At 45.0% G+C, this 25,561-nt stretch overlaps 1 protein-coding gene across 2 annotated transcripts in view; it reads left to right on the forward strand.

Moving 5' to 3' along the window:
- EPHB2 (EPH receptor B2) overlaps nt 1-25,561 on the forward strand; it is a 267,407-nt gene that overhangs the window by 195,810 nt on the left and 46,036 nt on the right. For both annotated transcript variants that reach the window (XM_072609234.1, XM_072609235.1), the window contains exons 4-5: nt 4,376-4,531; nt 9,998-10,333. In XM_072609234.1, the coding sequence (XP_072465335.1) occupies nt 4,376-4,531; nt 9,998-10,333 (492 nt within the window). The remainder of the gene's footprint in view (nt 1-4,375; nt 4,532-9,997; nt 10,334-25,561) is intronic.

The raw sequence follows: 25,561 nt of genomic DNA on the forward strand, positions 1-25,561 counted from the left end.
TGGGGTCTTAAATTCCCAGACAACAGGGACCCTCTACAGAAAATGTGACTGGAAGGAGTGTGGTGAGAGAAGAAACAAGGAGAGAAGGCTGAAAGAATCATCACACCTGATGTGTATATGGCACTTTAGAGTGCGCAGATCACTTTGTAGCCTTTCTCTCATTTTATTCTCACAACAAAGCTGTAAGGCTCGGACTATGGGCGTATTGTCGCTTGATCATTTCAGATGTGTCTGACTCTTCATGACCCCATTTGGGATTTTCTTGGCAGAGACACTGGAGTGGTTTGCCATTGCCCTCTCCAGCTCATTTTACAGATGAAGAAACGGAGGCAAACAGGGTAGAGTGGCTTATCCAGGGTCATACTGCTAGTAAATGTCTGAGGACAGAGCTCAGGTGTTCCTGACTGCAGGACTGGTTCTCTATCCACTGTGCCACCTAGCTGCCATCATAATTATTCTCATTTTACAGACTGAGGAAACTGAGGGTAAGAGAGATGAGGTGGATTGCCCATGGTAACACAGTTGGTACATGCCAAAGTCAGGACCTGAACCCAGGTTTTCCCAATTCCAAATTCAGAACTCAATACACAGAGTTCTAGAATGCTAGACTAGAAAGGGTCCTTCCTTAGAATATAGAATGCTAGAAAAACAATGTCAGGTCTGGAAGTTACTTTATAATATAATATGACATGTTAGTTGGAAAGAGGAGACTTCGAATCCAGACTGTCAGAACTAGGAGTTCCCTTAGAACATGAAATATCAAAGCTGGAAGGGGGCTTAGACCCAGACTGTCAGAGCTGGGAGGGATCTTAGAACACAGAATGTCAGAGCTGGGAGGACCCTTAGAACACAGAATGTCAGAGCTGAGAGGACCCTTAGAACACAAAACATTAGGACTGGGAGATACCTTAAAATAAAGAATGTTAGATCCTTGGAGTATGGAATTTTAAAACATACAGAGCTAAAAGAGGTCTTCAAAGAGAACTTGAAGACGGGGCTCCCTTCCTCATCATATCCCCCCAGCCCTCCCATCTCTATACATACCCCTCCAGTTTCTCACAGCTCGCCAGTGTCTCTGTTACTCTGGCCCACTGTCCAAAGCAGATTTTCCCTCTTTCTTTGCAGCTGCGGTCTCAGAGGTGCTTGATGGTAGCCTCAAGTGTGACCCTCCTCAGGGATCTTGGTGTTTTCACATACTCAGTCACTCTATTCGACAAACATGTTTTAAGTCCCTACTGCATGCAGAGCTGTGTGCTTTTGCTGGCCTCTGCCGACATGGAATTCACCCCTTCTCACAGTGGCAGTCGTGATGATGTCAGATAATGCTGATACCCAGTGTTACGTGTAGTGCGGTGTCTAGCACATAGTAAAGGCTCTGTAAATGTTAATCGTTATTAGTTTTACTACATTCGAGTTGCAAAGTGCTACCGGAGCTCCAAGGGCAAAGATTGTTGGTAATGAGTGGAATGGGGGAGGCTTCTTTGAGCCACAGCATTCTCAGGCGTCAGCATTGGGTGGAAGGCTGTGAATGCTGGGGGGGGCGGGTAATGGAGGGGGATGTCAAGGCCTTTCCCTGGTGTCCTGTTCATCTCTGTTACAAACTCCAGGCCACCGTGCCTGGCACCCTTCCAGTGGTGTGTCAAAAGAACCAGAGTGTAGTAGAGATGAGAAATATCACAGGCCTGGGAGTCTGGAGACCTGGTCTCTAGACCTAGCTCTGGTGCTAACTGACTGGGTGACCTGAGGCAGGTCACTGCCCTATCCTGGGCCTTGGCCTCCCTAGCTTCTGTAAATGAGATGATGGCCCCTTCCAGCTTTAACATTCAACATTTTCCATAATACCCAGACGAACTAAGGAATCCCCACTTGACAGATGAAGAAATTGAGACCTGGATTACTTGTTCACAGACTCAGTCCCCAGTGAGTCAGTGTCAGAGCCAGGATGAGATGCCTGACTCCCAGACCTCGGCTCCTTCAGATAGTCCAGGAAGTAGAAGTCCCTACCCCTCACCCTGACCCAGCCTCCGCAAGTCCAGGGTGCAGAAAGGGGAGAAATGAAACAGTGAGATGCCCTAGAAAGCACATTTCATTTGGAATTAGAAGACCTGAATTCAAATGTACCATTCCCCACATGTGCCCCTGAACAAGTTAGTTCCCGTCCTGGGCATCATTTTCCTCCTCTGTGCCAACGAGGGACTCAGAACTGACTCAGTGAGCTCTCAGGTCCCCTTCAGTTCCAAATCCACAAAGCTAGTCTGAGAGTCAGGAAGATCTGGGCTTGAGTCTTCTCTCAGATACTACCCGATCATCAGTTTCCTCCTCCGTAAAATAGGGATCATAAAGGCAAAAACCCTATTATGCGGATCAAGTACAATCACGTCTGCAACGCACTTGGCGAACCCTACAGCATCCTATAAATGTCAGCTATTTTTGCTGTTGTCACTGTTATCTTCTGGATTTCAAGCGAAAGGCAGAATGGGGAACCAGCAGAGCTTTCTCCAAAACAAATCTGTTCCTTCTGCCTGGGAAGTTGGGAGTAAAAGGAAGCCTGCTGCCTGAAGAGAGAGGAGCGGGTGGAGTTTGGAAGAGGCAAGGAGTCCCCTCTGCGCACCCAGGGCTCCTGTTTATTTATTGAGATTGCTAGAACATGTGTCACACACGCCTAGGAGTGCTTTGGGGGGCTGTGGGGGAGGTGGAGAGATGGCACGCTTCCTGCAGCTCCGACACTACCCTCTACCGTCCATGGCTGGTGTTGCGGACAGCCCGACCTCGCCAACTCAGAAGGGACATTCGTCCATCTTCGGGGCTGGAGAGCTTCCCAGCAGCCCTTGGGAACCTGGGCCCTTAGTGCCAACCTAGGGCTGCTGGAGCTGCTCCTGGAGAGGGGGAGAGATGGGGAGAAAGGGAGGGAGCAGCGTTCCCTCCTCCAGCCGTATTTGGAAGAGAATTCCTTCAAAGCTGATCTCTTCCAAGACTGGATTGGCTTTTATTGAAGACCGCAAGCAGGCTGGGACTGGACCCTGTCAAAGAGACTCAGACAAAAGAGAAAAGGACAGGGATTTAAGGGGAACGGGGAAGGTTTTGGAGTCCAGGGACCTCAGTTCATAATCTGCCTCTGACACTTAATAACACAGTTATGTGAACCAAGTCACTTAACTTGAAAGGGCCTCAGTTTCTTCATCTGCAAAATAAAAGAGTTTTACCAGATGGCATCTGAGAAGACAACTCTTCGCCTCTAACTCTATGACCCTGCAGTCTTTTTGTGATCCTCAATTTGCCCTTAGAAAACCAAGAATCTGGGTTACCTACTATAACGGGAAGGCCACTGTTTGGATTCAGACACTAACCTCTAATCCTGGCCGCGTTCCTATAACCTGTGTGATCTTAGGCAAATCAACGAGCTTCTCTGGACTTCAGCTTTCGCATAAATAAGGGGGTTCAATAGAAATGTAAATAAATATTTATGTAACTATAAATATTTAATAAATAAATATTTATGTAAATAAATATTTAATGAATAAATGTTTCCATGAATGTAAATCTTTGATAAATAAATATTTCTGTGAATGTAAATATTTACTGAATAAATATTTATCTAACGTGAATATTTAATAAATAAATATTTATATAAATAAAAATAAGGAGGTTTATAAATAATAAAATAACAAGGTTGAACCAGATGATTCTTAACAGTCTTTCCCATTCTACAGCCATTTGTCCACCAAATGTTTCAAATATATAATGGAAAGGGGTTCAGAAGTTCTCACTGGTCCTCAGGTTCTACCTGAATCATAGAATCCTAGCTCAAGAGCTGGAAGGGACTTCAGAGTCATCTCATCTTAACCTCCTTGTTTTACAAATGAGGAAACTGAGGCCCTAAAGGGGGTAAAGGGATTTTTCCCAAGGTCGTACTGGTAGTAAAGGACAGAGCTGAGATTTGAACTCAGGTCTATGAGCCTTGATCTAGCAGTTTTCCCACCATCCTGCAGGACCTCCCTAAGGGGAAAAGTAGCATGATAATCTGAATCAGTCAATTAACAAGCATTTCTTAAGAGTCTGCTATGTATGAGCTAGGCACTGGGGACAAAAAATGAAACAAGCCCTATTGGAAAGGAGTCTACATTCTAGTGTGAGTCACAGGTCTGCCCCATGGGACCTTAGGCAATTACCTTCCCCTCCTTGATCCTCAGTTTCTTACTCTGTGAAATGGGAATAATAATTCTTGTATCAGCTGCTTTTCTAACTAAGATTTCTTGAGTTTCCCCTCAAACACTCTCTCTCTCTCTCTCTCTCTCTCTCTCTCTCTCTCTCTCTCTCAATCTGGTTTGATTCATTCATTTCTCTTTGGGTAACTCTCATGTGTTTTCTCCTCTAGGCTGCCCTTCTGGGACCTTCAAGGCCAATCAGGGAGATGAAGGATGTACTCACTGCCCCATAAACAGTCGGACCACTTCAGAAGGAGCCACTAACTGTGTCTGCCGTAACGGGTACTACCGAGCTGACCTAGACCCGCTGGAGATGCCATGCACCAGTATGTTTGGGGGGGAGGGACATTTGGAGGACACATTCCTGGCTGGGCTTACCCCAAGGGAGGGGGGGATCATTTCCTTCTGAAGCAGTTGCTGCCTGAGACCTATCACTCACTCACATACCACCCTGAAATATTTTTTGGCTTAAATTCAGTTTTCTTAAGAAGTAGGAGCCAAATACCTGATGGAGGAGAGATGACCCTTTTCTTTGAGACATGAAAGTAATTTCTGAGTGGAAAAGGCCCCTTGCCAAGGGCTCGTGCACGTGGACACATCATGTAGCCGCAATCAAAGCTTATTTAAGTTCCAAAGGATTTTTAGAACAGAGAATAGGAGAGATTAGGGAACAGCTTAGTCCAGTTTGGCTGAAATAGACAGTGTGAAGGGGAATAATGTCTGGAAAGCTAGACTGGAGTCCTGGAGGGCCTTGAGTTCCAGGCTCTGGAGTTACTGTTTTATCCAGGAAGCAAGGCAGAACCAGAGAAGCTTTCTGAGCTGGGGATCTCTAATGATCTACGTCCTCCTCTCAGCTCTGACATCTTTTTCATTTATTTTGGTCTATAGATTTCGCCCTCCCTTGACAAAGGAAGAAAATGTTGTGAAATTGCTGTTCAGCTTAAGTGAGCTCAGCTCTGCAGAAGTGGAACAGGTCATCAAACAGACCAGGGAGTTTAGCCTCGGGCCCAAGGTCTCAGCCGTATCCTAAAGTTACTTCTTCCATCTCCAGTTTATAATTGGAGCTACTAACTGGCAGGCATCAGATCTCTAGGGTCAAGAAAGAACCTTGGTTGAGCCTGTGTTATCAGTCCTGCTGGGATACCTGGCAATTAGGTGGCACAGTGGAGAGCACACTGGGCTTGGATTCAGGAAGACCTGAGTTCAAATCCAACCTCAGACATATACTAGCTATGTGACCCTGGGCAAGTCCCTTCTCCTCTATCTATCTCAGTTTCCTCAACTGTAAAATGAGAACCTACCTCACAAGGTTGTGGAGAGGACCAAAGAGAAGATATTCATAAAGCACTTAGCATAATTCCTAACACATAGTAGGCACTTCATAAGTACTCATTCCCTATCCTTCCCTACAGTGGGAGCTGCCTCTCAGCTTCAGCCCCTCTTAGAGAACTAGATGAGGGCTGTGCCCATAAAGACCTTCTGTGCTGATTACCCAAGTATTCATTGGGAACACTTAGAGACAAAGATGGGGTCCATGACTAGATTCAGTCCTGAAAAGAGAGCCCCATTTGGGGGTTCAGTATTGTCTCTTCCTTACAGCCTTCCTGACAACCCAGCTACTCCTCAGAGGGGTTACCCATCAAGCCCTTGGCATAAATTATTTTGTCCAGTTACTTTCCTCAGCAGGGGAAAAAAGGGCACACCATTCATTCATACAAACATTTATTAACCAATCAATCAATAAGGATTTATTAAATGTTTGTCATGTGCCAGCCACTTTGCTAAGCTCTTCTGAGGGCTTTACATTCTTGTGGGGAAACTACCTGTAAATAGACAGATACATGGTACTTAGACTAGATAAAAGACAACCAAATACCTGCCATGTTCAGGGCCCTCTGCTAGGAGCCAGTGCAAGCTCAGTATCTCCTGTACTTTTCCATCTTGCACCATCATTATCTATGCCCTTCTGACAGCTCTCCCTGGAGGATCTACCTGATGCCCTTGCAGCCTTTGTGTAGCTCCCTTAGTATCATGAAAGTACCCAGTTAGCTCACCATTGGCTCTTTTGGCTCGCCATTGATTCTTGCTATCTGAACAGCCTCCAGCCATGTCCCCAGTAATATCCTTTATACCACTTGATTACAAACCATTGTTGGCAAAAAGCTCCAGTCTGTGTCCACCCACCAAATGTCTCTACATTGTGCTTCAGAATATTTGTCATTTCAACTCAAGCTGCCAAAGCATGAGGGAGCATGTTAAAATTTGTTGATTGAAGAGACGAAAGCTAGGCATGGTCTGATGTGAACTCTAGAGTTGGGGAAAGCACATTATTTCAAAGGGCTCTGAGAAAGGTTAGAGAGGAGCCTGTGGCCTAAAATTCCATAGGAGAAATCATCCTAGAAGGAATGCAAAAGAGAAATAAATCTGATAAGGAGGAAGGGGTGACATTCCCTCTAAGAGATCAACTTCTCTTTAGAGGCATCTTCTGGTTTGATCATGTCCAACTCTTCATGACTCCATTTTGGGGGTTTTCTTGGCAGAGATCCTAGAGTGGTTTGCCATTCCCTTCTCCAACTCATTTTACAGATGAGGCAACTGAGGCAAACAGGGTTAAGTGACTTGCCCCAGGTCACACAAGCTAGTAAGTGTCAGAGGACAGATTTGAACTCATGAAGATGAGCCTTCCTGATTCCAAGCCCAGTGCTCTATCCACTGGTCCACTTGGCTGTCCTAGAGTCATCACAAGGCCCTTAATGACCAACTTAGACTTTTCAGTGACACATAGAGAATATGGAAGCAAGCATGAACAGAGGATGAATACAAAAGCATGGCATAATTTCCTAAGGATAGTATCAAGAGAACTAAAGCTTAGAATGAATGAACTGAGGCGGAGAAGGAAGGTCAGGGCCAACAAAAATGTTTGGTTCTTTTTTAGACATATTAAGGAAAAGAAGAAGCTCAGAGAAGAGAGAGGCCCAGTGGGAATATAAAAACAGATGACAGAGGAAAAGTGGAACTCCTCAGCCTTTAATCATGCTCCTATTTCCTCTGCCAAGGATAATCCTTGGACTGAAAAGAACAGAGAACTACTGATGAGACCTGTACCCACAGTGAAGTAGGGAGATAGTAAGAGAGCATCCAGCCAACTCTGGTGACTTCAAGTGGCCATACCTGGTGGGAACTGCTTTCCATGGTGCTGAAGGAACCAAGCTATTGTGAAACAGGATCAATGATATTTGAAACAATATGGAAAAATAAAGGTGCCATGGAGCTTGAAAAGGGCTAATGTTTTCCTGATTTTCTGAAAAAGAGGCTGCACAATGAGTTAAATGCTCATACTCTTCAGATATCTTCATATTACAATATTTGTTCTAGGTAGCATCTCCAGAAGGGTATTAATATTAAAGATGGCTTTTGCCATAAGGAACAGCTTGGGCTCACTGAAAGTAGAGCACAGTTTCCCAAATTCAGTCTAGAAAGATGTCTTCCCCTCCATCCATTTTTGGCCGTAGCTTGTTAACCCATCTGCAGAGTTTAACTAAAATAGATACATTGATGATCTTCAATGGAGTGCTTGTCCAACTCCAGGTCAAAATCTAGGTAATATATGTTCATTATCCACTTGGTTTTTCCAGTATGGATGGCCAGATCAATTTCCTTTTGAGTGACCACAGATCTCATGGCAAAACCCAGTAATCCCTAGGGATCAGGGACACAGTGGCATAATATCATCCACAAACAGGAGTATCTGTAGAATCTTGGTGTCGATGGGAAATTTTTTGTCTGTTTAGAGTCATTCAGCTGTATCTAGCTCTGTGTTACCCCACAGACCACAGCATGCCAGCCCCTTCTATCGTCCACTATCTCCTGAAGTCTGTCCGAGCTCATATTCATTGTTTCCATGACACTACCCATCTCATCCTCTTCTGTCACCTTTTCCTTTTTCCATCTATCTTCCCCAATATCAAGGTCTTTTCCAGTGAGTTCTATCTTCTCATCATGTGGTCAAAGTATTTAAGCTTCAGCTTCAATATTTGACCTTTTAGTAAATAACCTGAGTTAATTTCTTTAAGGATTTGATTGATTTGATCTCTTTGCCGTCCAAGACATATACAAAACCTATAATCATATTTATACAAAAGAGGGAGAAGTCACTCCTACATAGCTAGTTGACACAGTAATTAGAGCACTAGACCCAGAATCAGGAAGATCCCGGTTCAAATCCTGCCTGAGATACTTACTATGTGACCTTGGCATGTTAACTTCTGACTGCCTCAGTTACCTCATCTGTAAAATGGGGATGATAATAATAGCACCTATATCTCAGGTTTGGTGTGAGGACCAAATGAGATAACATGTTCGAATAATTTTGCATGCCTTAAAGTGATATATATATATGCAAGCTATTCTTATTAGTTTGGGGACAGTGTGCTTAGAGAAGACTTCATGGAGAAGATATTCTTAGAGCTGGGCCTTGAAGGATAAGTAAGATGTCACCTGGGAGAAAAGGGAGAGGGAGGAAGGGAGAGCATTCCAGGTATGAGCCAAAAGTTTGAAGACAAAGGGGGAGGAGGATAGATGGGAGACCAGTAAATCCAAGAGGGGGACAAAAGGGGAATTCAAAGAGGAGGCTGCTTAAAGCTTTTCTTGGTGCTGAATAAGTCTTTGGGAGCCAACTCAGAGCAGGTGGCAACTATCCTCAATAGATTTTAGTTCAACAGTTATTTAGTACCTACTAGGTACAAGACATGATGCTAGGTATTTCATATGTAAGGAAAAGAATGGAGCATTCTTTGCCCTAGAGGAATTAACATTCTTAGGGGGAGGGAGGAATAGATAAATAAATAAGAATTCTCTACAAAGTGATTTCAAGTAGGTGACAGCACTAACAACTGGGAACATAAGTGAGTCAATAAGCCTTTATTAAAGGCCTACTGTATAGGTCTTATGTAGGAAGTAGCACCCAAACTGTGCTTTAATGAAACTTGGGGATTCTAAGAGGTGGAGGTGATGAAGGAGTCCATTTCAGACACGAAGAACTATGTATACAAAGGTCTGAAGGTGGGAGATTGAATGTCATATATGAGAAATTATTAGTTAGCAGGCCACTTTGATTTGAATGGAAAGGGAGTAATAGAAAACAAGGCTAGAAAGATATTAGAGTACACAGTAACAAACACATTAGTGATGACTTTGATAGACTCAGCTCTTCTCAGCAACTCAAGGATCTAAAATAACTGCAAAAAACTCATGATGGAAAATGCCATCTACATCCAGAAAAAGAAATATAGAGTCTGAATGCAGATGGAAGCAGACTATTTGCTCTTTTTTGTTTTGTTTTGTTTTGTTTTTTTCTTTCTCATGGTTTCTCCCATTCGTTCAAATTCTTCTGTACAACATGACTAATGTGAAAATATTTTTAATAAGACTGTATGTGTAGAGCCTATATCGGATTGCATTGTGTCTTGGGGAGGGGCAAGAGAGAGAGAGAGGGAGAAAATTTAAAACTTATGGAAGTGAATGTTGAAAACTAAAAACAAATGATTTTTTTTAAAGGAGAAAGATATTAGAAGGGCTCCCCATTGTAAAGGGCTTTAATTGGCAGGCTAAGGATTTGGTTTTTACCCTCGGGGGTATGAGGAGCCTCAGAAGGTTTTTGAGTAGGGAAGTTGACATGGTCAGATCCATGTTTGAAAGTTTATGAAGTTCTTTGTCCACATTGAGTAAACTCAGTGCAATGATCTGTTCTGTGGTGGAACAGGAGACTAACGGATTCTTTTGTTTCTCCCCAGCCATCCCTTCTGCGCCTCAGGCTGTCATCTCCAGCATCAATGAGACCTCACTCATGCTAGAATGGACTCCACCCCGGGACTCAGGGGGCCGAGAGGACCTGGTTTACAACATCATCTGCAAAAGCTGTGGCTCAGGCCGGGGCGCCTGCACCCGCTGCGGGGACAACGTGCAATTTGCCCCAAGGCAGCTGGGTCTGACGGAGCCCCGGATCTATATCAGCGACCTCCTAGCCCACACTCAATACACCTTTGAGATCCAAGCGGTGAATGGGGTCACTGACCAGAGTCCCTTCTCACCCCAGTTTGCTTCCGTCAACATCACCACCAATCAGGCAGGTAAGAAATTGAAACCAGCTATGAGAAGGGGTCATCATCCCTCATGACCAACCAGTCTGTTCAGAAAGGTCACTCCCCAGGTTTCCTTCTCAACTAGGAGTCAGGATCCCTGGGCCTAGATCCAAGACCTGCCACTAACTAGGCAGGGCACTAGAGACAAGTCACTTAATTTCCCTAAGCCTCAGTTTCCTCATCTGTAAAATGATCACAGTGATACTTCTGCCTACTTGTCAGGATTGCTGAGGGACTATTTTACAGACCTTAAAGCTCTCTATATAAATGAGAAATTGCATGATACATATTAAGTATTATTTATACATTATATTACATCCTCAAATGAGCACCTACTTACTGTATGCCAGACCCTGTGCTAGACCTCATGCAAGAAGTGTCACCAAAATTGTTTCAAATGAAAATAGGGATGCTGAGAGGTAGAGGTGAGGAGGTACATTCCAGATGTGAAGAATCATAGGGACAAAGGTCTGGAGATGGGAAATAGAATGCATAGACAAGAAATGGTTGGTTAGCAAGCCACTGTGACTTGAATGGAAAGTATATAAAATGATTCCACATGTATATTCGATATCATGTTTCTTGCCTTCTCAAGGAGTCGGGGGGAGAGAATTTGAAACTCAAAAATTTTTTAAATGAATGGCAAAAAAATTTTTTTAATGTAATTAAGAAATATTTAACAAGATAATTTATTTTTAAAAAGAAAGCATATGAAGGGAAGTAATAGGAAACACTGCCCCTCCCCCTGAAATGAGTAGCCACTTCTAATAGAGGGGGGAAAATAAAGCAAAAACCATCAGACTCTCTATACTAGCAGCAACTTTCCATATCTGCAGTCTCCCACTCTCTTACCAAAAGGTGATTTCTCTTTGGGGCCAAGAGTGGTCATTGTAATAACTCGGCCTTTAGCTTCATTTTAGGGTTGCTTTCCTGTATACATTATTATAGTCACTATGAGGAAGCTGAATGAGCCATAGTGTGCAAGGGGCCAGGCCTTGAGTCAGGAAGATTCATCTTCATGAGTTCAAATCTGGCATCAGACACCAGCTGTGTGATCCTGGGCAAGACACTTAACCTTCTTTTCCTCAGTTTCCTCATCTGTAAAATGAGCTGCAGAAGGAAATGGCAAACTAGTCCAGTATCTCTGCCAAGGAAACCCCAAATGGAGTGACAGAGAGTTGGATACGACTGAAATGACACAGTGGAGAGGAGGTCATTTCTATACTTCTTGAGACCAGTTTTCTCATCTCTAAAATGGGAGAGGGGAGATGAATTGGACAGCCTCTCAGAACCCCTTCTGACACTAAATTCTATGGAAAACAAGGGAGAAAACTCCTTGGATAGTCTTATGATTAAGGGGTGTCGACTTTTTATTGCACTGAAATAAAATTTGTCCGTCTTTGACCCATTGGCCCCACTTTACAAGATCATAGGATTTCAAACTACAAGAAAACTTTCCTTGAGTGGATGCTTGGTACAATGCAAAGAACACTGACTCTGGAGTCAGAGGACCTGAGTTCCAATCCCTCCTTTGGGACATATAGAACCTGTGTGACCTTGGACTTTAGCCCCTCTGGACCTCAGTTTCTTCATCTGCAAAAAAAAGGAGCTTGGTATGAGAAATCCTCTAAGGTTCCAATCTACTCCAGGTCAGGAGACTTGCCAAGGGTCACCTAGTTAGTAAGGGACAGAGCCAGGATTGGACCCACCATGATTGTGTTTCTATGTGAGAGCATTGTGTACATGAATAGGTTCCTGTATTTATTTGTATATACTTAAATAGCACATCCAGGCCAGGATGTGTATATGTATATGTTGCCTGGAATGTATATATGTTCATCTTGCCTATCCCCCACATTTCTTGAGATATATCTATGAACACCTTTCCACTACATTGTCTATGGGCATCTTACATTTTCCCCACATTGTCTGGAATATGTATATATATACGGACACCTTGCTTTTCTCCCTGGTTGCCCCACTCCCTTGTAGAATACATGTTTCTTGAGGTCAGGGAATTTTTCTTTTTTTGTCTTTGGATCCCCAGTGCCTGGGTTGCCATGACAAAAAAAAAGGCAGAACATACTACTGTGGTATCCTCATTATGCCAGAAGAAACTGAGTGAGTCCTCCAGCATATTGGATGGATGCTGGCCCCATGATGAATTTTGGGGAGAACATGGGCATGAATCCAAGTCCCACAGGATGGATGAGTTGTGGTTGATATTGTCCTGAACTCAGTGAGATCACTGAGATTCATTTAAACATTCTGGGTGCCTAGCATAGTGCCTAGTAGGCTCGTATTAGGGGCTTAATAAACATTTATGGATTGGTCGATTGGTTTGTGTGTGTAGTGAGTGTGAATGTGTTTGTGCACCTGTGTGAAGGAGAGTGTCATGTACGAAAATGAGACTGAACAGAAAGATACCATTCTATTTTGGGTCCAAGACTGATTAGAGACAGGGAGAGCTGACAGTTTTCCACAAACTTAGTTGTAAACTGTTGGCTAAGCTGTCTAATTTAGCGCTGATTTCACACCTCGCAATTAAGAAGCTCGTTGCTCCATTAATACCTCAGCTGTGACTTTGCCAGCTTGGCAGTCAGAGAGCCTGGGCCCTGGGCAGCTCCTGCCATCCCCTGGGGAGCACATCCAGGCTGGGAGCTTCCCAAGGTGCTCCCAGAGCACCTTGGCTCCCTGAGGGCTCACACTTCGGCTGCCTGGGAACACTCTCCCTTCATTAGTACTAAGCAGGCCCTGCTGGAGAATGCCCTCTTTGGTGGAGGCCTGGGAATGCTTGCCTCACTCTTCACACAGTGGGGAGTCAGGGCTGGACATGGATTCACTCAGTTCCTACTGGAGATATTACCAAACTGCAGACAAGAGGAAGATGAGACAGTCAATGTAGCAACCAGAGGGTAGGGAGGGAAAATTGGCTCCCTAGGCAAGGGATACCAGTGTCCTCCCCCCGCCTGAGCGAAAAGACCTCAGATTAAATGATGTGCCACTTTCCAAAGTTCTTTCATGTGCATTTTCTCATTTGAACCTGACAAAACCCCACTAAAGATTACTCTCCCGTTTTTACAGAAAAGGAAACGGAGGCACGTGCCTGTCGTCACAAGCTAATAAGAAGTAGTTGTGATTCAGACCCAGGTTTTCTGCTTCTTAGGCTAATCAGATATAGAGCAGAAGAGACTGTAGAGATCAGTCTACAATAACACCCTCCTTTTCCAGGTGAGGTGGCATGATTCACCAGCTTCATACACATCGTTAATGACACAGCCAGGTCCTCTGACCGCAAGGCCAAAGCTCTTCACCACACACTGCAGTCCGAAAGATCTTAGCTTTGACATGAAGAGAATGCAGTGGAAGAGGATCTTAGAACCCAGGATGTCAGAGCTGGGAGGGCCCTTAGAACACAGGGTGTCAGAGCTGGGAGGGCCCTTAGAACCCAGGATGTCAGAGCTGGGAGGGTCCTTAGAACACAGAAGGTCAGAGCTGGGAGGGCCCTTGGAACGCATGATTTCAGAGCTGGGAGGGCCCTTAGAACCCAGGATGTCAGAGCTGGGAGTGCCCTTAGAACACAGAATGTCAGAGCTGGGAGGGCCCTTAGAACACAGAAGGTCAGAGCTGGGAGGGCCCTTGGAATGCATGATTTCAGAGCTGGGAGGGCTTTAGAATGTAGGGATTTTTGAGCACAAAATATTTGAGCACAATACCTTAGGTCCTGCCCTCCTGGCCCCTTGGCTGTCCCATAAACAAGACATTCCTTCTCTCAGCTCTGGCTATTTTTTCTGACTGTCCCTGGTGGCTGAAATGCTCTCCCTCCTTTGCATCAACTACTGGCTTCCCTGATATAAAGAAATCCCACCTAAAACTCCACTTTCTATAGGAATCCTTCCCCAACTGTGCCTCCTAATACTCGTGCCATTCCTCTGCTCTTTATTTTCTATTCATTCTGTGTCCAGCTTGTCTGTACATATTTGTTTGCTTATTATCTCCCCATCAGACTGTGAGTGTCTCAAGGGCAGAGATCATATCCCAAGTGCCCAGTGTCTGGCACATAGTAGGCACTTCCTAAATGTTTGTTGACTGATAGGGAAGTGAAATACCTTGCCTAAAGCCACCCAGCTAGGAAACAGAAGAGCCAAGGGACATTGGCGACAGTGGCTCCCGTGATGGCCACGGTATGTCTCTGCACAGCCCTCTCAGGCCAGTCCCTCCTTTCCTGAGCTCTTCCACCTCCTCTTCCCCTCACATTTAACGGTGGCAAGTCCTTGGTGCTTTTCAAAGCCCTCCCATCCATTGCCCCATTGGATCTTCACAACAGCCCAGGAGGGAAGGACGCTGAGTATCCCCACAGTCCGTTCCACTTTCCCATATTGAGTATCTGTGTTTCTGCCCTGTGGGGTGGATGAGAAGATCAAATGAGATCACAGATTAGAGAGTTCTTTGAACAGTTAAAAGGGCTAAACACATGTAAGGGCTACAGCATTGTGGGCTGAGGAAGGAGACAGCCCTTGTATGGGCAGCTGGGTAGGGGGCGTCTGGGTTCTAATGCTAGCAATGCCATCAAATGGCCAGGCCATTTTAGACCAGCCACACAGCCCTTCGACTGTAATGTGGGGGTTTGATGAAATGATCTCTGGGGCCCTTCTAGGGCTGATGTTCTAGATGTTAAAGTGATTTCTGATGACAATATTCGATTTTTTAATGTTCTAAGACTCTTCCCAGGCCTGATTTTCTGTGTTCTAAGGGCCCTCCCAGCTCTGGCATCCCATGTTCTAAGGGCCCTCCCAGCTCTGGCATCCCATGTTCTAAGGGCCCTCCCAGCTCTGACATCCCGGGTTCTAAGGGCCCTCCCAGCTCTGACATCCCGGGTTCTAAGGGCCCTCCCAGCTCTGACATCCCGTGTCCTAAGGGCCCTCCCAGCTCTGACATCCCGTGTCCTAAGGGCCCTCCCAGCTCTGACATCCTGTGTCCTAAGGGCCCTCCCAGCTCTGACATCCTGTGTCCTAAGGGCCCTCCCAGCTCTGACATCCTGTGTCCTAAGGGCCCTCCCAGCTCTGACATCCTGTGTCCTAAGGGCCCTCCCAGCTCTGACATCCTGTGTCTTAAGGGCCCTCCCAGCTCTGACATCCTGGGTTCTAAGGGCCCTCCCAGCTCTGACATTGTCTGTTCTAAGGGCCCTCCCAGCTCTGATATTGTCTGTTCTAAGGGCCCTCCCAGCTCTGGCATCCCGTGTTCTAAGGGCCCTCCCAGCTCTGGCATCCTGTGTTCTAAGGGCCCTCCCAGCTCTGGCATCCTGTGTCTTGAGGTACTCTCTTCCCCCCGCCCCAATCTCTAACATTCTATGTTCTAAGATTCCTAACTCAGCTCTGACAGTCTGTGATTCTACACAGTTCTAGAAGTAGCCTTTATTAAGTGGCTGCTCAGATGTTGTACTGTGCTAGCACACGTTTGAATCATATGAACCATCCCCAGAAGTGTTGATGAAGTAGTTCTCAGTTGTTTCCCTCTCAAAAATTGGGAGGGCACCTTGCCATTTTGAAGGTCACAGGAGGATAAGATTATAGGTTTGGAGCTAGAAGGGACATCCAAGGTTGAGTCCTACTCTTTCATCTTCAAGACAAAGAACCTTAGTCTTAGAGAGAAGTGACTTACACAGCTTATAAGTGCCTGAAGCAGAATTTGACCCCAGGTCTTCCAGCACCCTAACCACTATAGGTAAAGAAATTCCCCCTGATTATAGTTCAAAGCCTTGTTGGGTTTCATTGGTCATGGTTAGAAAAAGCTTTAAGTTGGTTCTGGAGCCACATGATGTGAATGAATGAATGAATGAGTGAATGAATGAATTTTTAAGTTGGTTCTGGAGCCACATGATATGAATGAATGAATGAACGAACGAATGAATGAGTGAACAAACGAATGAATGAATGAATGAATGAATGAATGAATGAATGAATGAAAAGTTTCTTATACAGTTATTATGTGCAGAGTACTGTGCTAAGGTCTGAGGATACCAATAGAAAAAAGACATTCCCTGCACTAAAGGAGCTCACATTGTAATGGGGAGACTATTCATACAGGATATTTTAGCTGACTGTCAGATAGAAAGGTCCCATGGTCCCTTTAGGGTTATTGGTAAAGCAGATCATAATGCTTCATGTTTAATGCCATTTCCATTGATTCAGTCATTTCATTTTCTGACATGGAATCATTTGGGATTGCCAGGGACTCAAGATAACTTTCCTCTCGGTGCCTTCAGTGGCTGTGCCCACTGTTCCTTCTGGAACGGTTGCCAGGCTACATCTCCAAAGGAGCCGCTTCCCCGAATGGCAGCTATGGACATTAGGCTGGAGACACTGCTGTTCCCAGGGCTCTCGGTCTGGTCTGAGACCTGGGATTGGGTCCTTTTTCAATAGTCCCAAACGCATGCTGGTCTCTGAAGTCTGGCTGCCCCTATCATTAGCATCATTTCCTTTGACACTGATTATGTAACAACAGTATTGGTCCAAATCTAGGCCACCTTTTTCCCCATGCTTGGTTTCTCTAAAATCCGGTTATATAGCCTCAAATCTCTGTGATTTTACATCTTTTTTTCTCATTTTGTATATGTTCCCTTTCAAAGAGGTGTCTGTTCAGAACCATGCAGTCTTACTTCATCTTGACCACTAACCAGTGGTCAACTCAGCTGGGCTGAGTCTAGTCTCCCAGCTGGAGAATGATAGAGACCTTGTGTCTGCCCTTATCATACTCAGAGACTCTAGTACAGGCCTGGGCATCCTTGGCCTGGAGAGGGTACACTCCTTGTTGAGGGCAGGGAAACTGGCCCATTTGTGTATTCATAGATAGGACTATGTTTGGCATGACATGGGTTTTGTAGTAAGTCCTCATTGAATTGATTTTTAAAAATCACAATGTTAGATTTGAAAGGGATCTTGGAGTGGAGGGTAATAGAACACAGAATGTCAGAACTAGAAGGAGTCTCAGAACATGGAAAAGGTCATAGCTTGGACAGGTCTTAGAACATAGAGTATCAGGGCTGGGAGGGCCCTTAGAACACTGGATGTCAGAGCTGGGAGGGCCCTTAGGACAAATGGACTGTTAAAGCTGATAAAGAGAGCATCTGGAGTCCAGTCTTCTGATTTTATAGAAGAAACTGAAGCCCAGAGGGTCCACTGTAATGTCTCCTCTCATATCAGTCCTATATTTTACAGATGTGGAAACTGAGGCCCCCCCCAAAAGGAAGCGAGTTGGTGAAAGGCCACCCAGCTAATTAATGAATGAGCAAATGAGCTTTCCTGTGGGAGGCTTCAGATGCTCGGGACATCAGGGTTGCTGGCCCACCTGCCTCTACTGAGCAGGCCCCTGGGGCAGTCATCACTTTCTCTCTCCGTTCCCCTCAGCCAGGCTGTCCCCCTCCTTCCCTCCCCCCTGCCCCAGCCAGAAGGCTTGGCCCATCCCAGCCACAAGCCTCTCTTTGTGTGCTCTCCCCAGAGTCCTATCTCTATGTAAAGGTCAAGGGGCACAGCTGACCTTATTCCCCTTGCCAGTGAGGCATGCTGGTAATTGAAAATGCCAGAATTCCCCACTGACTGGCTTATAAGGAAAGCTGCTCCCAGGCCCGAAACCTGACACCCTAAAGAAACCAGGCGGGGCAGGGGGGATCCTGGTAGAGAGCTAGCTGAGAACTGGGGGGAGTCAGCCTGTTGGAGATTTCCCAGCTGTTTTCTTTTTCCTCGCTGTTAATCCCTTTGGATTTCAGGGAAATGGCCTTCAGCATTTGGTGGGGGTCTCTCTCCACCTTGATCCTTTCTTCCACAAATGTCGGTACCCTGCCAGGGCTGAGGTTATGGGGCTTACCATAATCAGAGTCGGGGGGGGGGGGGGTTATCCTGCCTGAAACTAAAGCCTGCCAGCTAAACCCAGGAGAGAGGTGGGGCCACCGCAATTTTGCTGACACCTCAAGAGGATGCAGCTAGCCAGGCCAGGAGCCTTGGAGGCTACTCGGGTCATGGCCCAGCTAGTGGCAAATGAAACCAGAGGGGATGGATGAGAGCAGAAACCGAGGGAGGCTCAGGAACTGGAGTGTCCTCAGGGGCCCTGTACAGTGGTCATGAGGTTGTAGAGTCTAGAAATGAGAATGATACTTTCAGAGAATTTACCTGGGGTCTGATACAGGATGAAGATACAAGTGATCAGGGTGCAGAGGAGAACATGAGACCAGAGAAAGAGAGACAGACAGAAGAAATGGCTTTCACTCGCAGGGCACAGGAGACGTTTCCTGGAAGAAAGCGCTTCTGGCTTGAGCCTTGAAGGAAAGAAACCCAAACAGAAAGGGGGTATTGGGAGGAAAAGAGGAAGGAGTGTGGGCTAGTGGGTAGAGGGTAGAATTTGGCATCAGGAAGGTCCTCATCCATGTCCTATCCCTGACACGGACTAGCTGTGTAACATGTCAAGTTACTCAACCACCCTCTTCTTCAGTTTCCTTGTCTGTAAAAGGGGAAACTTGGACTAAATGGCGTCTGAAATGGGAGGTCCATCCAGCTCTCATTCTGTGATCCTGTGGGTCCATTCAGGGATGGGGAATCACTTGAGTGAAAGGTGTAGAGAGGGGGAGAAAGAAGAGACCAGTTACCTGAGGGGATGTAGGGGCAGTAGGAGGAGAAGCCACATGGTATGGTAGCAAGTGGACCAGTATTCTGAAAGTTTGGGCTCCAGTCCTTCCTAGCTCAACATTTCTTTGTTCTAAGGCTCCTCTAAGCCCTGACATTTTGGGTTCTAAGGGCCCTCCCAGCTCTGACATTCCATTTCCAAAGGCTTTCCTAGTCCTGCTCTGCCACAACAACTGTGACCTCAGACATGCCACTTTTTGCCATGGGCTTTCCCCATCTACCAAATGGGGATAATGATACCTGTCCCGTCTTCTCTTTTATCAGGTAATGGATCTGAAAACTCCTTTAAATTTACAGAATAGAGAGTGTGCTTACGGAATATCAGGCAAAAGTCAAAGCCCCAGTGTGGATTTTGCTCTGGGAATGAGTAGTTGGTACACGTGGGAGGCTTTAGAAATATCGGCCTCCCTCCTCCCCCAAATGGCCAGCCTTCAGCTGGAGACAGTCATGATTTAGGACCCAAGGACAACTTACATTTGATAGGAGTTTAAGGTTTACAATCCGCTTCTTTCACAACAATCCTGTAAGGTGGCTTGTGCCAGAATTATTGACTCCATTTTTCCAGAAGAACTTGGCTTTGAAAGGTTATAATAAATCCAGCAAGCTCCCCACTGTGCCACACTGCCTGGGAAGCAGGTGGTTGAATGAATCGTGGAATCACAGGCTGCTATTGCTGGGAGGAACCTTGCCGAATAGAAGGGCAGAGGCGGGAGGAACCTTAAAACACAGAACATTGAAACTTAAAATATTAATGGAAGGGGCTTTAGAACAAAGAATGTTAGAACTGAACAGCTTCAGAACACAGAAATACAGAATTGTAATGGTCCTTGGAACTTGGAATGTTAACGCTAAAAGGGCCCTCATAAGAGAACATTAGAACGTAGAATGTCCTAACTAAATGGGACTTTGAACCAGAGGGAATTTTGGAGGTGGAAAAGTCTTTAGAACATAAGAAATCAGAGCTAGATTGGGGTCTGGAATTGGAAGGGACTTCAGAACAAAGAATATCTGATTTGGAAGAGGAAAGAATTAAACATTTCTTAAGTGCCTACTATTTACTAGGCACTGTGCTAAGCTCTTTACATTTATTATCTCACTTAATCCTCACAACAAACTGTGAGGTGGACACTTTTGTTATCCCCATTTTACAGTTACAAAAACCTAGGCACACAGGTGAAGTGACTTACCCAAGGTCACACAACTATTAGGTGTTCTGGGTTTGAACTCAGATCTTCTTGACTTTAGGCCTATTGCTCTATCAATACTTAACTGAGTGTAGAGCGATAAAATTGAAGGGGGCCTTAGAACATAGAATGTTAGAGCTGTAAAGGACCTTAGAACATAGAATTTCAGAGATGGAAGGGGGCCTTAGAACATAGAATGTTAGAGCTGTAAAGGACCTTAGAACATAGAATTTCAGAGATGGAAGGGGGCCTTGGAACATAGAATGTTAGAGCTGTAAAGGACCTTAGAACACAGAATTTCAGAGATGGAAGGGGGCCTTAGAACGTAGAATGTTAGAGCTGTAAAGGACCTTAGAACATAGAATTTCAGAGATGGAAGGGGGCCTTAGAACATAGAATGTTAGAGCTGTAAAGGACCTTAGAACATAGAATTTCAGAGATGGAAGGGGGCCTTAGAACATAGAATGTTAGATCTGTAAAGGACCTTAGAACACAGAATTTCAGAGATGGAAGGGGGCCTTAGAACATAGAATGTTAGAGCTGTAAATGACCTTAGAACATAGAATTTCAAAGATGGAAGGAGGCCTTAGAACATAGAATGTTACAAATGTAAAGGAACTAGAATATAGAATTTCATAGATGGAAAGGAGCCTTCAAACACAGAATGTTAGATCTATAAAGGACCTTAGAACACAGAATTTTAGGGATGGAAGGTGGCCTTAGAACATAGAATTTCAGAGATGGAATTAACCTTAAAAAATAGACTATCACAGCTGGATGGGGAAGCTTAGAACATAATATTTTTTAAATGAAATGTATAGTGTCAGAGCTGGTTGGACCTTAGAACGTCCAGTACAAAGTCAGAAGCAGAAGACACATCACAACGAAGAATGCATAATTTGGAAGGGAACTTGGAACATAGAACATAGAGCTGAAAGGGGCCTGAGAACTGAGACTGTTAGGACTGGAAAGAACTTTAGAACAAAGACATGTTTTAGTAAAATTTGTAGAAAGCTGAAATTTAGAACATAGAGTAATAGGATTGGAAGGGGTTTTCTAACAAAAAATGTTAGAACTCAGACATATATTGAAAAGGATTTTAGAACAAAGGGTAATTGAGCTTTCTGGGACCTTAGAATGTAGAGTGGCCAAGTCAGAAGGAACCTTGTAACCCCTATTGTCTCACTGGGACAAATGTTTCAGATTTCCCAGTGGAAACAGTTACTGCCATATTTCCAGACAGCTGTGGCCTCTGCTCTCCTGTGTCTGCCTCCTGATTGATCCCCTAACCTGGAAAGGGCTGCTTTTGGTGACTGCCCAAGGGGGATTAAGTGGGTTTATTGGACTAAGTGGGTGTCTCTGCTCTGGGTTGCATCCCTCTCCTCCTCCCTTTCCCGTAGTGCCTGAGAGAAAGGAGCTGAGAGGATCTCAGATTCCGAGTCATTGACAATTTTCTCCTCTGGTAATTATGAAACCCCAGAAGGGGAGGGATTTTTTTGGTCAGACCCCAGGAGGGAAGGTTCAGCTTTGACTGGTGACAGACTGGAGAGGATGGAAGTCTGCCTCACAGTCGTCACAAAGAAGACTGTGTCCTCAGGGAGCCAGAGGAAGAATGTAGCATTCCAGTCCTCACATAAGACCAGCCTGAGAGAGAAACCAGAAGACGGCAATGACATAGTCAGGGCTTGGGTTGGGGTGGGGGTGGAGGTTGTTGGAGTTTGGTTTTTTTTTAGTCTAATTTCAGCTCAACATCAAAGTGTCCCCCAAAGCATCATGGGACATCATACCCCCTCCTCATCACACTAGGCTCCTATTTCCCCTCTCTTCTCCATTCCTTTTCTCTTTCCTTTTTCCTCTCCACCTCTTTGAATTTTTTCTTTTTCCTCAACTACTCTTTCCATCTGATCTCTTCTTTCTTATCCTCTTTCTCACTGTCCTCTCTAACCTTTTCTCGTCTTTCCTCCTCTCTCCTCTCTCTTTCCCGTCCCTCTTTCACCCTCTCCCTCTCCTCTTTATCTGTCTTCCCCACTGTCTCTTCTCCAAACCTCCCTTTTCTCTTTTTTCCATCCCTCTCTCATCCTCTCCCTTGTTCTTCATCATCCCTCTTTTCTCTCCTTTCCCCCCCTCCATTTCCTTATCTCTCTCTTTGTATGTGATGCTTTGTAAACCTTAAGCATCTCTGTAATCATAGAGTATTTTATATCATATTATATCACTTCTTTCTCTCTCTTCTCTCTTTCCCACTCCCACCTCATGCCCCTGCTTCCGTAGCTTTCTCTCTTCTCTTCCCTTTGCCTCTGATTCTCCTTTTCTTCCCTTTTCCCTCCCTCTCTGCCTATCCCCCTCTTCTGCAGCCCTTTTCTTTATCCCCACAATTCTTTCTTCTTCCCTTTATCCTGACTCTTCCTTTCCATCCATCTTTCCTTTGCATACCTCCCCTCTCCAGTCATTCATTTTATCTCTCACCTCTCCTCCCTTTTATTCCAAATCCTGCTTCTTTACCTGCCTCTTCCCTCTGCATCCTCTGCCTTTTTCTACCTCCCCTTCTTCTCCCTTTAATTCAGACTTTGATTTTCACTCCCTATCAGTACAGGGGCACTTGGTGATGAATGGAAAATCAGAGTGGTGAAGAGGGGGTTGCTTGAGAAACAGGGCTCATCCCTAGTATACCCACTCCCCTCTAGCTTCCTCATCTCCCACCAATATCAAACAGTAAACAGAACCAGGAAACAAGGCACCTCCAGTCATTCTCGCCCAGCAGAGCACCTTATCTTGGAAAGAATGTTCCTACCCTCTCAACTATGATTGATTCAGTGACAGCTCAAGCATGGAATCAGGAAGCCTGAGTTCAAATCTCAGCCTTGCTTCTTCTGCCTTTGAGACTTTGGGCAAAACCTCTCCTCTCCCCCAAAAAAAGAGGGCTTGGAATAAATTGTTTTGCAGAATCACAAAATTTCACAGTTGAAAACATCCTATAATGTAGCCTTTTAGCGAAACGAATTACACTCTACCTGACCAATCATCCAGGCTCCCTTTGAAGACGTCTGGTGAGGAAGAACCCATGTGTCCCAAGGTGGCCCATACCACATGAGGGCAGCTCTAATTGTTAGGAAGGTGGTCCTATCATATAACTTTTACCCATTACTATAGACTCTTCTCTCTGTGGCAAATACTTGAAGAAGGTAACCAGACTCCTGCCCAGAGTCCCCTCTTCCCCAGGCTCATTGTTCCTAGTTGCTTCAGATCCTGTGGCCCTTCCCTATCATGGCTGCCCCACTCTTGACATTCTCCAGCTGACCACTATCCTTCCTAAACCATGGCATGCACAACTGAATGCTGTATCCCAGATAGGGCCTAACCAGGGCAAGGGAACGTGATATTCTCACCTCTTTATTCTCACAAGCTACGTTCTTCTTAATACTGCTCAAGATCATAGTTCACAGTCTTGAAATCATATTGAGATTATGGTCCACTACAACCCCCAGATCTTTTTCAACCAAACTACTGTCTTACCATGCCTCTGTCATCTTGTCCTGGTAGTCAATTTTTAAACCCATGTCAGACTTCATATGTATATGATCGTGAGTTCCTGTCCAGCTAGAACATTCTATGTTCTAAAGTCGTCTCTATCTCTAAACCCTTTATATTGTTGAGTTGTTTCAGTCACGTCCAACTCTTCATGACCCCATTTGGAGATTTCTTGGCAGAGATACTGGAGTGGTTTGCTATTTCTCCAGCTAATTTTATAGATGAGGAAACTGAGGCAAACAGGGTGAAGTGACTTACCTGTGCCACCTAGCCGCCCCTAGGATCCTACTATTACCTCTTTTTTTCTGGAAGGGGAAACTGAGTCGTGGCAAAGTCAGAAGAGTTATCTATCCAGCTTTGAAATCAAAAATTTTCAGTCTTGTAGAGCTTTCAGGTTGACAAGAGGCTTTCGTCACACCAGTCCTACAAGACAATTGGGCAAATATCTCTATTCCCATTTGGTAGATGAGGAAAGTGAGGTCCAGAGAAGTTATCTTGCTTTTCTATGGATTTAAAGCATCTCAGTTCACAAGTTCTCTAGTCCAGGATTCTTTACAGGATATCATTATTGTTATTCAGTCACTTCAGTGGTGTCTGACTCTCTGTGACCCCATTTGGTGTTTTCTTGGCAGAGATACTGGAGTGGTTTGCCATTTCCTTTCACAGCTCATTTTATAGATAAGGAAACTGAGGCAACTAGGGTTAAGTGAATGCCCAGGGTCACCGAGCTAGTAAGCATCTGAGGCTGGATTTGAAAATGAGTCTTCCTAACTCCAGGCCCAGCGCTCTATGCACTGCACTACCTAGCTGCCCTCCCTAACACCAGTGATGTCCCAAGTGTTGCAAAAAGCCTAGGCTGTTGTACTGTCCATATTTTTACATAAAAGTCAGAAGAAGCCCTCCCTCAGCATGGCCAAGGACCATCCTATCCTAGCTCTTGCTGCTGCCACCTCCATCTGGTCCTACCCTCAGGCCAAGTCCCTCTGGCTCTGTGTGCTATTGAAATGAAACCCTGATTTCCAAGTTTGTCCCTCCCTGAGCCAGAGTTTCATGAACTTCCCATACCCTGTGCAGCATGTTCCTCATTCTGGTTTCAGTCCCAGGCCAAACCATCGACACTTTGTCCCTAGCACTGAACCATGGAGAGGTAGTCAGAATCCCAGAATGTCAGCGTGGAGAGGGTCCTTAGAACACAGAATGTCAGAGCTGGGAGGGCCCTTAACTGTCAAGGCCCTTAGGACACATCAGAGTTGGGAGGGCCCTTAGAATACAGAGTGTCAGAACTGGAAGGGGCCTTAAAACAGACTGTCAGAGCAGGGAGGGGCCTTAAAACATAGAATGTCAGAGCTGAGAAGGCCTTTAGAACAGAGTATGTCAGAGCTGGGAGGGCCCTTAGAACAGAGAATGTCAAAGCTAGAAGAAATCTTGAAACATAAGACTATCAGAGCTTCAAAGGACTGTAGAAATTGCATAATCCCTACTTCTATGGTCAATAGATCTGGAAAGTGCTCTCAACAATTTGAGTTGATTCATTTTCATGGAGTATTTATGGGAGGACAAGAGTCGTGTAGGATGAAGAGGCATGGATAGCAATAGTCATTTAAAAAATTCTCTAAATCACTAGTAGTTAGAGAAATCCTCATTAAAATAACTCTGAGGTTTCACAACACAACCATCTGATTGGCAAAGTTGTGTCCCCCAATGACAAATACTGGAGGATCTGTGAGAAAATAAGTACTTTAATGTGCTGTTAATTGATTCAGCCATTCTGAAAAGCAATTTGGAACTATGCCCCTAAAAGATATTAAATGATGCATTCCATTTGACCC

The sequence above is a fragment of the Notamacropus eugenii genome, chromosome 5 (assembly GCF_028372415.1).
Source record: "Notamacropus eugenii isolate mMacEug1 chromosome 5, mMacEug1.pri_v2, whole genome shotgun sequence".
Taxonomy (NCBI): Eukaryota; Metazoa; Chordata; class Mammalia; order Diprotodontia; family Macropodidae; genus Notamacropus; species Notamacropus eugenii.